The 15,865-nt window shown below is 40.7% G+C and overlaps 2 protein-coding genes across 2 annotated transcripts; one reads left to right on the forward strand and one right to left on the reverse strand.

Annotated features, from left to right (window-relative positions):
* Window positions 1–1,290: 1,290 nt before the first annotated feature.
* zbtb2b (zinc finger and BTB domain containing 2b) lies at window positions 1,291–7,841 on the reverse strand. Its single transcript, XM_079643237.1, has 3 exons — window positions 7,704–7,841; window positions 4,957–5,137; window positions 1,291–4,467 (listed from the first exon to the last, which is right to left on the reverse strand). Exons 2-3 carry the CDS (start codon window positions 5,127–5,129, stop codon window positions 3,048–3,050), a joined length of 1,593 nt encoding a protein of 530 aa, XP_079499363.1. The 5' UTR covers window positions 5,130–5,137; window positions 7,704–7,841; the 3' UTR covers window positions 1,291–3,047.
* A 42-nt stretch (window positions 7,842–7,883) lies between these two features.
* On the forward strand, window positions 7,884–15,821 carry armt1 (acidic residue methyltransferase 1). Its single transcript, XM_079643238.1, has 6 exons — window positions 7,884–8,010; window positions 11,256–12,745; window positions 13,134–13,239; window positions 13,323–13,564; window positions 13,934–14,099; window positions 14,312–15,821. The coding sequence occupies exons 2-6, from the start codon at window positions 12,684–12,686 to the stop codon at window positions 15,095–15,097; spliced, it is 1,362 nt and encodes a 453-aa protein (XP_079499364.1). The 5' UTR covers window positions 7,884–8,010; window positions 11,256–12,683; the 3' UTR covers window positions 15,098–15,821.
* The last annotated feature ends 44 nt before the right edge of the window (window positions 15,822–15,865 follow it).

Below are 15,865 nucleotides of genomic sequence, written 5' to 3' on the forward strand. Positions count from 1 at the left end.
TAGGCAGATATGAGTAACTGTATTTGCCAATGATAACCTCTTTGAGCCATACGACTATGAAACAGACCCTATTATAAATCATGTGTAATGATTTATAAAGCATCTCCTCATTGCAGCAGTGATATTTGTTACATTAGACACTTGAATGTCCGTTTTACTTCTCATTAGTGTACTATCGAACAAATTGTTTGAATACTAATTTACTATAAATGGATGGACAAAAAGAATAGTGATTATCTCTTGAAGCCGATGAGTTGGGGTAAAGATGAGGACAATGATGAAGACCCACAATGATTAAAAAAAAGACATGTTTTTATTGTTCATTCTTCATTCAAGAAAACAAAACATGACAATTGTTTATACAGAAAATACCTCACATCCCTGAGAACACAGACTGATCACAGTACATGTCAGTTGGCCATCGGGGAGCACGGATATGGGTTTGAAATAATAGTTTGGACAGAAACCACAATGTCAAACTCGTCATCTTCCTGAGACACGGAGATGTTTAACACACAAACCATTACATTACAAGACTGGTGTGGCAGGAGAACAGAAGGGTTTAAACCTTTCAAAAAGCTGTGCATATGTATGTGTTTCAATTCAACTCTGATAAATGAATGTCAGTAGTACAGCGTTCAGTTGCCAAAATAAAACAAGCTTGAATAAACGAAACAAACAAGAATCCTTTTTATTGGTCAACACTAAACACTTAAAAATAAATTCACAGACATTTGAGGGTTTCTTTTATGGTAAGGACTAATGAAACATGGCAAATATGGTCATATATTTGGCCAACAAATCACAAAAACATTTGTGAAGACATTACTTCAAATTGGACAGCCTCACTAAACCTGAGTTGACCAATAAGACAAACAGCTCCACCTAGCTGACCGCCGGGCTATCACAGCAGCTCCTGCTATTCAATACCTAATATAGTTGGATTTTTTTATTGAAAAAAACTAATTGAAAATGGGCTTCATCCCCCACTGTCACAAGCTGAATCCAATTGGCATAAAAGAAAAAAACTGAATATGAAACATACTAGGGATGGGCATATTTCTACATTTAAAATACCTTCTACATGTATGATTGAGCTTCTCCATGGCACAATAAATAACTTTATATTATAAGTCTTCTGAATTGTTAATTTGGTCTCTAGGATAAGTAGCTCTCTTGACAGCTCTCTGGCAGTAAGATTAGGAAGACGAATGCCAGACTAAGAAATGTTTTTTGGTTTTTGTAGCCTTAAGTGTTGCTTCGTTTTTTGCAGCAAAAAAGTAATTGCAATAACAATACAATGTAGAATTTATTTTTCATTTAAAGAAACAATAACAATAAAGGTTTTAACAAGTCTCCCTAAAATATTGTTCATCTTGATATGCAAAAAAACATAATCTCAGTATAAAGGGGTCTTTTGAATTATGTTCCTGAAAAACCTGAATTTGGCTTTTTGACTATGACATGTTTCATCGTGACAAATCACATTACTGGACATGTTTGTACAGATTTGAGCATTTTCGAGTAATCAGTAGTTTGTTTATTATCCACACCAACAGATGGAGCACATAAACTCATCACAGTTCATCATGTTAATTTAAAAAAAATTAAAATATTTTTTATAAATGACAACTGATAATTAACACTTTTTTTCTGATTTCTTAAATTATAAAAATGTCAGACGGTAAGATTAAAACATTTCTCTTAGTACACAATGGTCAAGAAGCTTACCATTTGGCACAAATTTGGCAAGGGGGCGAGGCTTAAAACACAAAATAACATTTTTTATTCTAATGGATCTCTTTAAGAAGTTAAAACATACAAGTATCATGCCCATCCTTAATACATACATTTTTGCTAAATGAAATGTAATCTGTAGTCTATGTAAAACTATATGTCTACTAATAGAAACCTTTGCAATATAAAGTAATCTTTGTAAATATAGCATTGTATAAAAGCATGTCAAACCAAAATGTAAGGACTTTAAGATTGAGGCAAATTATACAAAGACAAGATGTCAAATCTTTTAAAGGACAGCTTCCCATTAAGGTGTGTACATTTAGAAAAAGAATCAAAGTGGCTCAGCTGTAAACTCAAGGAATGCTCTTACTTGTCGTTATCAATTGTCTGTGGCCAAACCCAAATTATGAAAAGCAATTGTGCTTTAATAAGATGTAAGGACATGGGAAACATAATCACACTTAGCACAGTGAACAAAACACAGATTAAAACAACTAAATGTTTGCAGAGAAGGATGCATACAATGGTCATAAATAAACATTTCACGTTATCAGTTTTTCTGGGCCATAAAGCCAACCAAAACATGAATGGAAGACACATTTTCTTTCCTGCATATCGGGCTTCTACTAAAAAAAAAAGAGCACGGATTGTCTCAGGTCTGAATATGTTTTGTGCTTTAAGATAGACTTATAATTTATACCTGATCTGCAGAATAAGCCTCAAAATGTATGACCATGAAGAAACAACTCTTCTGTGCAGCTCCAGAAGGTTCTTTAATTGCAACTCTTTCTCCTCAAAAAGCTAGCACAGAAAACCCCTCTCACAGCATGCCGTTTCCGGAACTGAGCTTCCTCTTCCTCTTGTACTCAACATCTGCGTGTGCAGCCTTACCACACCTTAAACTGTTAAGAACATTTCAATTGTAACAGCCTGACATATCAATGGATTATATCAATAACAATACAATTATGAGAAGAAATAAAGTAACAATTAAAATCTCCCTCATTTGTGTTCAACTTAGCCTCGAGTCAAATGTTAATATTTACTTTTTACTCTAGAGAGGTCTGACTTCCAGAGCGCTAAAGGCAATGCACTTTACAATTAATTCACTTTTAGTCATATTTAGGGTAAAAAAACTCCAAAAATACTGTACCAAAACAAAAAGAAAAGAAAGGAAAAAGACAGTTTTAGTAGATTGAGAACCTCAAACATACATACCCTGACTAGCTTCACCTTTAGCTTACCTATTAACCATAATTTAGAAAGCAAACACACATGTTAAAAGGGACCAACACATCGTTTTGGCACTACTCTACGAGGATTTCCTCAGTCTTTATGGGTTCCAGTGGGGTGCCAGAGTTGGACAAATCCGAGCCTTCATCTTTGGAGAACTCTTCGCGCTGCAGCAGCATCCCTGCGTCGGCGGCCCCCTGCAGCCCCACTAAACCCCCTTGAGTAAAGCACAAGTGTTTGATCACCTCGTTGGGACTGGAGAAGGTGGTCGCACAAATGTTACACTTGTAAGGCTTCGACGAGCCCATGAACATGGCCTCCATCTGGCTGCTGTCGTCGCCGGCAGCGCACAGCTCCATGCTCTGCCGGTCCACCATGGTGTAGGAGTCCACCCCCTGGTTCAGGCACACGTGGCGGGCCGCCTGGTTGGCCCGGCAGAAGCTCTTGCCACATGCGCTGCATTTAAAGGGCTTCCCCGTGTGGATGTACATGTGTTCGCGCCAGTGGCTCTTTTGAATAAACTTACGCCCGCAGGTGGAGCATTCGTACTTCCGCCGCTTCACTTCCCTGTCCAGGTCGGCGCTCTCCAGGTTGTCGATGTCTGCAATGTCTGACGGAGGCGGTGTGTCAGCCTGAGAGTTCATTCCCCCCACCCCCCAGCTGGAGGTGGACACCTCGGCCCGGGGAGAGTCTGAGTTGGTCCCTGAGACAGGCGTTTGCTCGCTGTCGCTGATCACCTCTACTGCTGTAGTGGCAGCCGATGCATTGAACCCCGACTTGCATCCCTTCAGGATCCCCTCTAACTCGAGCATGCTATTATTTCGGCTCAAGGTGGGCGAGAGAGCGTTGCTGGGCTCGCACGGTGCCTGGTGTAGAGTCTGGGTGTGTTGGAAGAGATGTTCTCTCAGCAGGCTCCTCTGGTTGAATCGACTCCTGCACAGATGACAGGAGTAGTGCTTCCTGAAGGAGGAATTCCTCTTCATGATGCTGGGCTTTACATTGAGGATGGCACTGGCTGAGGAACCATCTGCACTTAGCAAGTTCATTCCCCCCTCCTCCAATGCAGGCTTGGTGCCACTGGTCGAGGCCTCCATTTCCTGGGATGAGGAGTTAAGCTTGGACAGTAAGGAGTTTGCGAATGAAGTTGTGGCGGCTGGAATGGACGGAAACTTCCCCTCCGAGCTGAGCTGCTCCATGTCGAAGGGAGAAGAGAGCTGCCGTCGAGTGGGCATTCGAGCCGACAGCCCAACCTGCTGGTCTGATATCTGGATGCCGTAGAGGGAGGTGGACAGGTTGACGTTGTGCTGCTCAGAGTGTGAATACACAGACTGGCTGGCCTCCTGCAGTAGTGGGTAGGCATGCAGGAATCTGACCCCCTGCTCCAGGCGTGCAGGGTCTATCAGCTGGGGGGCTAGCTTGCCTGTGTACATCAGGTTGAGGAGGTAGCTGAAGATATCTGGCTGTATGTCCGCGGCCTTCAAGCGCACACAGTCACTGAAAGACAAAAAAAGTTACATTAAGCTAGTGACTAACGACAAGTGAGATCGTGGTAGTGATAGATATTAGAATCCATTATAAGAGGAGTGACTGATTATTTATCTTTATGAGATCAAATCTGCTGAAGTTACTGGTCAAAGTTTGTGAAAACTGGCATGTAAGTATGTCTGTTGTGCTCAGTTCATCAGTGATACAAGGGCAGCAGATACCATGTTTTGATCTTGATGCCCTTACAGACCCACCAATTTCTCCCCTCAATCTGTTCCAATGATCAAACAATGACATTATTGATGGGTCATCACACTCAACAGATTTAGATACAGTCCAGTGCTCAACTACAGAGAAAAAAAGTCTTTCAATGTTTGACCACATGAGGGGGCGTTATTTTGACCACGTATCTGAGTGTTTTGGCAGCAGAATTTGGAATGGGAAAAAAAGTATAGTTTTAGTCATACAGTCTATGGTTTTAATACACTCCTGCTGTACCTGTCCTGATGAATGAAGAGCATTCTGAAGTAGTTTGAGAACGCAGCGAGGACAGCTTTGTGGGCCTTGAAGAAGACATCTCCGATAGCCACAGTGCAGTCGCACAGGAAGCCAAACTCCCTCTGAGCGTTAAGCTGCTGCAGCAGGATAAGACCATGGTTGGCCAACTCCATTCTTCAACCTGCACAAAAGGCACACAGAGACACACAAGCAGCAATGAGTTTCCTGTCTGGAAGGAGCCCAGAGTTTATTGTGACCACAGAGTGTCAGGCTGACGGGGGTGATCTAACGACCTTGTAAAGGCCATCTCAAAACAACAGTGAAGAATCACTTTGTGACACTGGAGACCATTTGCCTAGCACTAATGTCAGAGAAAATAATGCTAATTAATTGCGTGGCTCAGCAAAACAAAAAAGGTCTTATTTGTTAATTGCATGTACAAGTGGGTCAGCACAATGGTAAATCAATGATAACCACAGTGTTTCTCGTAGAAAAGAGTAAGTAAACCAGCTGTGTACATCAGCAGAAAGGGTTCCATATTGACAATTTCAAGAATTCTCCCATAATTGGTCAATGTCTTTGGATGGTGGTATGGTCAGGAGTAAGCATGAATGCTGATAACAAAATATTGTCCAATTTCTTTCTGTTATAGGTACCAGTGAAAAAAGGGTAAACCTTTTCTGTATGACCCCTTAATGTTCATCATTAAACCCACTTTCTAGCACCCACTTATCATTTAGAGACAACAAGTAGCTTTATTGTTACTAGAGCTCTCATCTCTGGTCAGAAATTGGAGGAAACACCCTTGGTTCAGATGGAGCCTCAACCGTCCCCAGACTTATCCTCAAGGGACATTTCAGAGCTATACATGTTCTGCTGACCAATGGGGTGGTAGTTGCTGACCCTAAAGGTCACTAGAGGACTACAAGGGCTTCAGGGCATCACATGATCAGGGTTATGGCTGTTGACACACATTCCTCAAGCCGAACTGGTTCTACCCCCCTTCCAGAGGAGAATGAAAACAGCCTGTGGGCAGGGCGATTCTCCTTCTCCAACACTTTCTCCACACCACCCAGCCTAAGGTATGAAGCTACGAAGACGCAAGATGATGGGTACAAAATAATCAGCCAATTGGCCTCAGATAAACTCTGCATGTCCCCGGTTTGTTACAAAATTACTCGAAAAAGCCCCCTGCACATGTGTATTTCAGCAGAGAGGTCAGAGTGCAAAGATGTTGGCACTGCAGCGCTCCAGGAAAAGGCTCGGTTTCCGTATCTTTTGCAAGGGGATACAGCAACAGCATTCACCCAAGACTTAAAATACCCCTCAACCGAACTCGCCACACTTACAGATAACTTCAATATAAATACTGTTGTCTGTTTATTAGGTTGCCCTAGTTACAAATAAAGCTAATCAAAAAATCCTGCAATGATTTCTATGTTCTACTTACTGAGGGCGGTTTCTAATAATTTATTGACTTAATTTATCAGTGAGCCAACTAATGGAGGCTGACTTTTACTATATTTAATATATTTCACTGTTGAGTAAACATCTTACCAAAAACACTATAGTAGAATGTGTTTTTTACCATTTAAAAAAAGGTAATAAGCAGATCTAATTCATTATAATGCAATTTGTTGTCAATAGGACTTGATATAACATTGTTTTGCTACGTATTCTTCTATCTCTGTCTTTGCATGCACCACAAAGCATATTCGTTGTATGTGTAAACCTACTTGGTAATAAAATGTATTCTGATTCTAATTCTGACCTGCACCTCAATACAATGCTGCCATTATTCCCATTAACTTAAAAAAAGATACATGCGTTTCCCCCATTAAATATATTTCTATAACAATCTCTGGTTTACATGAATTTCGTGTTAAAGCCACTTCCAAGCATCTATCTCTTCCCTGCATAGTTTGGATTATTTTCAAATGGTTTAGGATTGCATAAAGCATGGGCTAGTGTATTTTAGGGTAGCTAAGGACTTTTATAGTAGTTTTATGTTTGATGATTGTCCCAGAAAGGCTTTTAGTTAGTTTAGTAGTGGTAGTAAAATTCGAGAAAACATGACTATGGTTTGCTTCAGCCTAAACCCTGCAACATTGTTGCTTTGCCTACAGATTTTAAAAAACGTATACAAATGGAGTATACATATATGTTTGATTGACATATACATTGATTAACAGTACAACTACTGATCTATTGATGATGTGAATTAAACTGGTATTCATACAATCCAGTTAGTTAGCCACAGCAACATGGGTTAATCAATACTAACTTGTTTGCAACAATAAAGCACCGCCCATGATGTGATGTAGACACGTGGAACAGTTACTTCCGTAGTGAAATTTGCTGTTATCCTGAAAATACACTGTTAAAATTGCCCGCGAGGAGAGCACGTCAGGAAGGTAAACACGCAAGCGGAATAAAACCGTTCAATAATGCAAACCATAAATAGCAGTTAAAGTACATAAAGCATTGAAACATACGAAACCAGCGCGCATAGACTCACTGCCTTGGGTCTATCTCGGGTGCTATTGCTAGCGCGAGAAAACGGACATGCACGCAACACACACACATGGGGGGGAAAGGGAGAGACGCAGGGGGATGGGGTTGGTCACGAATGCGTTTCTTTTAACTTCCCGTAACAAATACAGTTAACCGAAGCGCACACACGTAGCCAAATAAAGAAACATTTGCAGTAAACGAAAGGGTGAGTGTGTAGCTACAAACAGTCGTACCTGCACTCTGCGTAAATCCGTGGAGTTTGCCGTGTCGCCGTTGTTTGTTTGTTACCGGGTCCGTCCTCTCTGGGCTCGCAGCGGCTTCTACTGTTCCTTGCAAACGCAGCATTCGTTGGCGGCGGAGAGGGTCGTCCGTCGCTGTTTTCCGGTTAGGGGTTTTACGTTACAATCACATGACTGGGTAAAAAACTGCCAAAAAAACCCCGTTGTAAAATCCGTTGAGCAAGGGGGCGGTTGAGTTAACGTTAATTTCCTGCTCTGTCTAACCGCCGTGGATCAACCCCCGCGAGCTTTTTGACAGCCGGTGAGTTTGAACATTAACAGAGTTACGCTGACTCACCGTATGGTAGTCTGCCTCTGCTGTTAACCGCACGATACACATTCAACCGAAGTGTGTGTATTGACCCTCACCCTCTGTCACTGAAATAACGCAATACAAATATTTTGCCCATAGTTGCTTCACATTTGCATCAGTTTTTTTTTGGCAAAACCGACACCACGTTTACAAGATAACAAGAAAAATATTGGCATACAATATAACATGTATTTTGTATGTTATCATGCCAGTATCAAAGCATGGATGCAGTCTTGGTTACAAACATATATTCTCACAGTTTACCAAAATCCATTGACTTTTGCCACTTTTGACCTTACATAACTAATGAGTAATAATAACACACATTTTGATTATGAATATTACAAGGTTATTAAAAAAAAGAAAAAAATAGATGGTCCTTAACCAAAATGTCATTTAAATGACAAGCTTTATCAAAAAAAATGTGGCTCTGAACACATATTCCTCTTTTATGTATTTTTTATAATTATATTATTTTAGGTTTTTACCTCAAAGGCTAGTATAGGTGCAAAAACATTATTAACTGTATGATACAAGATATTAAATATAGGTTCCACCCTTGTTTGACCGTTCATACCAGACTGAAATTACTGGTTTGTAGTTAACTATAGTGTGTTGATTGTTTGGTCAGACCTTAACTGTAGTTCTTTAAAGAGAACCTATCATGCAAAATGCACTTTGTGATGTATTTAATACATAAATATATGTGCGTTGGGGAACTCACGCAGCGTCAGAAAATAAAACCCTCTCTTTTCCTCCGTACCCAAATCTTTTAAAAACAGGGGTACAACGAGCGGATGCAGATTTGCTGCCAATCTGACGTCAAATCGGCAGCGGACCCACAGAAAATTGCTATCAGAAACAAGGCCTGACATGTTTTGGACGTAATCTCGTCTTTGTTTACATTAGCAAGCCTCGCTCACACTCAGAGCTAACCTGTACTGTAAAAAAAGGAACTCACCTTGAGATAAACCCGCAAAAGAAAAAGCATTTGAGCTCCATACTGTTTCAGAAATAATATTTGATGTGGTTTAGAGCAGGATGGCGTTTTATCACAGCAGAATTTAACTTTATCTCCGTTAGAATTCTGAGCAGGCATTAGCTCCGCCGCCGCCTCTTTTTTTTTTTTAAAGCTAAGGACCCAAAATCCGCGGTGAGCCGTTTAGTGGAGAAAGTGAATACTGCTGAATATACATACTTTACAGAGATGCTGTATGCCAAACCAATGTGAGTTTGGAAAATTGCACAGTATTTTTCTATTTTAGTATACCTCAACAATGGAATTATGATCAGTGGAAATGGCCATGACATGTGACCTTTAACACTGTCTTTGCATGGGCTGATTCTGTGAGAACAGCACCATCTACAGGCTTGGCATATGTACTACAGCGTCTCCAGCGCTTTCGAATGGCAATGTCCGTGGCTGTCTCCTCCTGATTGGTGGAGTTGGACCAATAGCCGTAGGGCCACTTCTGTGACGTCATAGAAGTGTTCAAATCTATATCAGTCTGTATCAGATCCGTTGCAGCCGCTTTTTAAGAGATTTGGGTATGGAGGAAAATAGAGAGGGTTGTGTTTTCTCTTGGTGAGTTCCCTGGAACACCGGGGACACATATTCATGTATAAAAGACGTACAAAAGTGCATTTTGCATGATAGGTCACCTTTAAGCAAAAAACTTCACAGACATGTTTTGTATAGTATGGCCATACAATATATTTTTCCAATAGTATAATAATTCCACTTTAAGGATACAATTAATACCAAGCACCCCTAATCTGATGGCAAATTCTACATAGGAAAAAAGTACTTTTGTTTTTTTGTTTCTCTGTTATGAACGGCATAACATGTGAGTTTACTTGATGAAACCTATGCATACTAACTTTTGCTCTGTAACCCTAGTTGTAAACGGTTTCATAAACCTACTTAAACTAAAATTACCTTAAAATCACACACATAGCAACCAGTGGTTTTTTGTGTGTTAAAATAGTTACTACCCCTGTTTCTTGTAGCCCCTACACTAGGGTATTTGCAGCTGTTATTTCATGCTCCCAAAAAAAGAGTTAATTCCAAAAAAGCCTGGGAATGAATCAAGTCAATTAATTTTTTTATAGAAATAAGTCCTAGAAGAGGGAAGCAGTGGAGGTCTGGAAATAGAGTTCAACTAAACCACACATTGCATAGCACAGGAAGTGTAGGAGGACCTTCGCACTAACGCACTTTGGAGTCACATCAATATTTTGCCATCAGATGTTGCCCTAGTGTAAACACCAATTTTTTTCAAGACCTCTCATTACAGAGTTGCCTTAGGACAGGGAGTCCACATGAGTACCAGACCAGGCAAGTTGTAACTCTGAAAACGCCTGCACAGCTGAAAGAGAATGGGTGGAGAGTTTGTTAAAACAGAGGGGGGACGGGAGACTTGGGGCGGTTAAGAAATGTCTATGAAGCCTGAGGACCAAACAACAAACAACAGACTTAGATCTGATCTTGTCCACAACTTTAATGAAACTAGTTAGCAAATACAAATATTGGCCTGCAGGGGTAACAAATGTTTTACTAAAAAAACATGAATTGAGACCATTGGCAGAGCAGCAGTTGATGGTAATGAAGGCAGAACAAAAGCATGTTTACTTTGTTGAAGATTCCACAGCAGGGGTTGATTGAAAGAAGCAGATCAACTGTTACCACACTGGCTTATTGTTTTTAAATCATTAAGATCAATACAATCTAATCAATAGTTTTTAATGATAATACTGTACCATTAGGAAAAGTGATGTGGGCCTACTCCTGCGTGCGTCTTTTCTTATGGCTTTTTCTATGCCCTCAAAGCTCATTCAGAAGATACTGGACTTTCACATGACTGCCATTCCACTGATTTCCACTAATGGATTTTTCCTGCAATGATGCATTTTTTTTAAATACCACACAATCTGCATGAAATCGCTTTAAACGTAAAAAGTGAAACAAGATTTTCCGTCCGATTAGACCAATGCTGACACCAGGGCATTTACCCACAACACATCTAGTCGCTCAACTGAAATACTCCACAAGCCTACTTTTGCATGAGACGCCTGTGTGGTGAGCTGAAACACCTGTTTAAACATGGCTTTTAACGTTAGCTGCCGCCCTCCCCCTCCCGTTCATGGCCTGTTTTGAAACCGGAGTGGTGAGTCACTCCTCTCTTTCGGTTTAGAAAAACAGATCCGGCCAGGCTGGGGCCCGGTGGGGGGATGGGAGGCCGGCGGTGGATGAACACCGGAGGTGGACGCAGCTGGACTCCCACTCCCAAGGACCCCACATCCTGACAACGGCCCGCCGTGTTCCCATAGTGACCGGGGCTGATCTGAGAGGGAAAAACCCACCAACACCACCAGAATGAATTGATATGCATACTTTCCCCGCCTAGTTATCATGGGTGCAGCCAATCAATTGGTCATGTTTCTCAAAAGGGAGAACCAAGAATAGAGAACCTTACCATTTCCCAACTTTAAGATTGACTATAAATCAGTTTGTGAGTGGGTTACTTTGTTGCCCATGATCATGTTTTGTCAAAGGGAGGCCACGATGTGGGATCCCACGACAAAAAGCATTCTCGATTTATATTTTTTAGGATACCCCATTATTTGATGCAGCTCAACTAGGCTACTCTCACTGTAGTTCACAAATAGGCCAAAAGAACAAAAATAAGACTATTAAGGTTGTACACACATTTGTGATAAATTACTAAGCTGAGTGATTACATTTACAACAGAACATATAGGCTACCTTTATGTATTTTTTTAATACAATATAAGGTTACTATAGATCACCCAGACAAACATAGGTTATTTTAAAACTCTTAACTTGCTTTAATGTAGGCTACTGTGCGAAAAACTGTGCAATTATTCACGTTTACTATCCTCAATAGCCTGTTAGTCAGGGTCTCCAGCAATGACTCAATAGAATAGCCAAATGCTTTCTCCCACCAATATCATACTCTACGACCCCTGCTTCTTTTCCCGCCAAAAACGCCTAGGGGGCTGTCCTCTGGTTGAGCGGACGGATGTCTCCATGACTACCGTTGCTCTGGACAACAAGGGATGCTCGGGGTGAACGGTGCCGTTTGAACAACAGAAAGCCATGCGCAATGCGGCAGCACTTTCCACTCTTTGATATAAAAATAAAGTCTTTGATTGTACCCATCAACAAGAGAAAACAAGAATTTAGATTCTAAAACTGTAGCTGATATGTGGCACGGTTAATAAATGACAATAAATTAGACCAGGCACAATGTAGGAAAAAATAAATAAATTCGCAGTTCTACATGCATGGGGATGGGAGGGACGTGAACGTCACACGACTTGCAATTTACACATTAACCGCTAGATGGTAGCATCGTATCCTAAATAAAACCCAAATCTACAAGCAAACCAGGAAATAATGATTTCAATGTACAATGTTTGGTACTAGAAACAGAGGACGTCAAGCCTGATACAAACTGTTTAGCCTCGTAACGTCCTCTAAAAAAGATTAACGTTTGGCTGCTTGTAGCGTTTAAGTCTACGCAGACCACTACACTTTGTGTCTGTCCTGGACATTTGTATCGATAAAGTTTGAATTTGAACCGCATACCACTGCTAACATGATGGCGGCTGATCAAACTGTTCACGGAGTTCCTCCTTCCCTGTCTGCTAAAGTGGTTGGGTATGTTGACAGTTTTTCTTTCCCACAATGTTAGATGAATTTGCTAACTACACTGATCAATGATAATGGCTACATCACTGTAGTAGTGTCGTGTTTTTGAACCAGCAATAGCATTAGCTTTTTGCTAACACATTAATTAAGCTGGTAACAACTGACTTATCACAGGTGACAAAATGACGTTGACTCAGTCAGCTTTAATACATATGTTTACAGCTTCATTGTACCAACAAGTATCAATATTGCAGTCGAAATGTCTACAAAGTAAGGGCTAATGTTACCTTGACATCTTGCTAGGTGAATTAGCTTGCTAGCTTGCTAGTACACACACCTGCTGCAATATCATGAACTGCCAGTTTCACATTAATTAATGGCCATCGTTTCTTTGCAGGTCATTTGCCTATTTGACTGTGAGAGACAGATTGCCAACCATCCTGACTAAAGTTATTGACACAATACATCGCAACAAAAATAAGTTTTTCGAAGAATATGGAGAGGTAAGAATTGTCATTGATCAATTAAATTCGATTTATTTTCTTTAACTTAATCTTTAACTATAAGGCTCTGCGTGTGTTTACAGGAGGGTATCCAGGCAGAGAAGCAAACAATAGGTCTGCTGTCTAAGATGAGGAATGAGCTGCAAACTGATAAGCCAGTAATACCACTGACCGACAGCTTGCAAGACGCGGAGTGTTGGAACCAGTATCTGCAGAAACATCAGGAACCGCACGGAGACCAGGAGTCTGTCAGCTGGTTCAAGTCCCCATGGCTGTATGTGGAGTGCTACATGTACCGCAGGATACACGAGGCCCTCTGGCTGAAGTGAGTTGCATTTGTGTCTTTAAATGGGAACTATTGCTGCTTTTTCTCCTGCTATTAAGTGCACATATATTTTGGGCTATGCATTACATCACTTATATTAATTTCTAATTAGTCTTTTTATCTGATGTTATTTAAATTTGAATGCAAACAATGGAAATGTAAGATGTCAATTTATTTTAATCTCAGTTCAATAGAAAAACACATTGAGAATATTACACCATTATAAATAACAATGGTTGCTCAATGATTAAAAACAAAAACGTTTGCATTTAAATATTGCAGCCTTTGGGGAAGTAAATACATATTTTCATTGTTTCTTTATGTTGTGTTCTTTTGCTCTTCATGTTGTTATTTGTGCTTTTATTTCAGTCCTCCCATCAGTGACTATGACGTCTTCAATGAAGGAAAGACTCAGAGCTTTTTTGAGTCTCAGCAGGCAGTGATGACCATATGTACACACTTGGAGGGCGTCAACAGCAACATTGAGAATCTCTCCAAGAATCAGCTTTTTGAGCATTTTGACAAACTGCTACAGGTAATACCTTCTGAACCAGCTCCTTAAAATGTTAAAGCTGCAACTTGAATTGTTGCAACTTGATTATCAATTATCTCATGGACCTCTTCTCGGTCCATAAACATGAACTGTCCATTCGATTAATTTTCTCTATCATTTACCCTATTCAGGATCATATTGAAATACATTACAATAGTTTCAGGTGTAAAACATTTGATTCGACTCTTTTCTAGGTTTCCTTATGGGGGAACAAGTGTGATCTCTCTATCTCTGCTGGCCAAGACAACTCCCAGAAGACCAGTCCAATAGATTCCCTCGACAGCCTACAACCCTTGATCTTGGTGAATGACTCCAACAGGGTATGGTCAACTCTTATTTCTGCCCAGACGCACGCACGGTCAGAGAAAACCACAGTCAGAGTGGACATTGTTCTAGACAACGCTGGCTTCGAGCTAGTCACTGACTTGGTCTTAGCCGATTTCCTAGTTTCCTCTGGCCTTGCCCATGAGGTCCATTTCCACGGCAAATCCATTCCTTGGTTCGTCTCTGATGTCACAGCTCACGATTTTCAGTGGACCATCCAGCAGACCATGGCGGCCAATCACAAGTGCATGTCAAAGATTGGATACCAGTGGAAGAGCCACCTGAAGGACGGCGTGTGGTCATATCACGATCATCCCTTCTGGACACAGCCCCATGAGTTCTGTGACATGGCCGCTGATGCACCCGACCTGTATGCTAACCTGCAGGGGGCAGACCTGGTGCTGTTTAAAGGGGATCTCAACTACAGGAAGCTGGTGGGGGACAGAGACTGGGATCACACAGTGGGCTTTGGTACTGCATTACAAGGTTTTGGGCCTGCACCGCTGTGTAGCCTGAGGACTCTCAAGGCCAACGTACAGGTCGGTCTGCAGCCTGGCCAAGCGGAGAAGCTCACCTCCCTTGAACCAGACTGGATGACATGCGGCAAATACGCTGTCATTCAGTTCTACAGCTCAAAGGCGGAACAGAAAGACTGAGCTCAGGATCTCCCTTCGCACACGTGGATTCATAAGAACATTACAGTAAGAAGTACCTTAAGGAGTTACCTTCAAGCCATAAGACCATTGAGTCATTGAGGTTGTAAAAGGGTGTTTTGTTTTTCTTTTCGAAAGCTAATACTTCATCGTGTTAGATGCGCACATGCACAGTAACAAATGTCCTGAGTTTTTATTTTCATAACATATTTGTACCATGTCATACTTGCAATGTTAGCACTTAAGTCATGATGTTTACAGGTTAATGTAGATGCTATTAACAATTAATTATAACATTTTAAATTGATTGATAATACATCTCCTTTCAGTGATGATTAAAGTAATATTTAGTTTGATTTGAATTCAGCTAGGTTGTTTAACTGTTGCACTCGTTGATTTGCATGCATAAAAACATGCAGCCATTTTATATTCACCTAAACCAGGTTCTCGCATAACTTTATGACTCATTTAATTATAAAGATGTTAGTTTTATTTGGGCAGAATAACAATAACAGTAAGCATGTGTACTTGTTTAGTTTAAAAATGGCAACCAAGATTTCTGTATAAAATTGATGTCTCTGTGCACACTGTTATGTCATCAAATGATCTTTGTCGGGGTGTCAGTACCTCAGAGGTCATGTTACCTGGATTCTTCTCAATACTGCTGGGGTAAATGATCAGTTTCTCTAATGGATTTGATTTAATAAAGGTAATTGACTGACTGATATTTTTTCCAATGTCATACTTTAAAGGCTGAGGGACCCAAGATGT

This window comes from Notothenia rossii (genome assembly GCF_949606895.1).
Source record: "Notothenia rossii genome assembly, chromosome: 8".
Taxonomy (NCBI): Eukaryota; Metazoa; Chordata; class Actinopteri; order Perciformes; family Nototheniidae; genus Notothenia; species Notothenia rossii.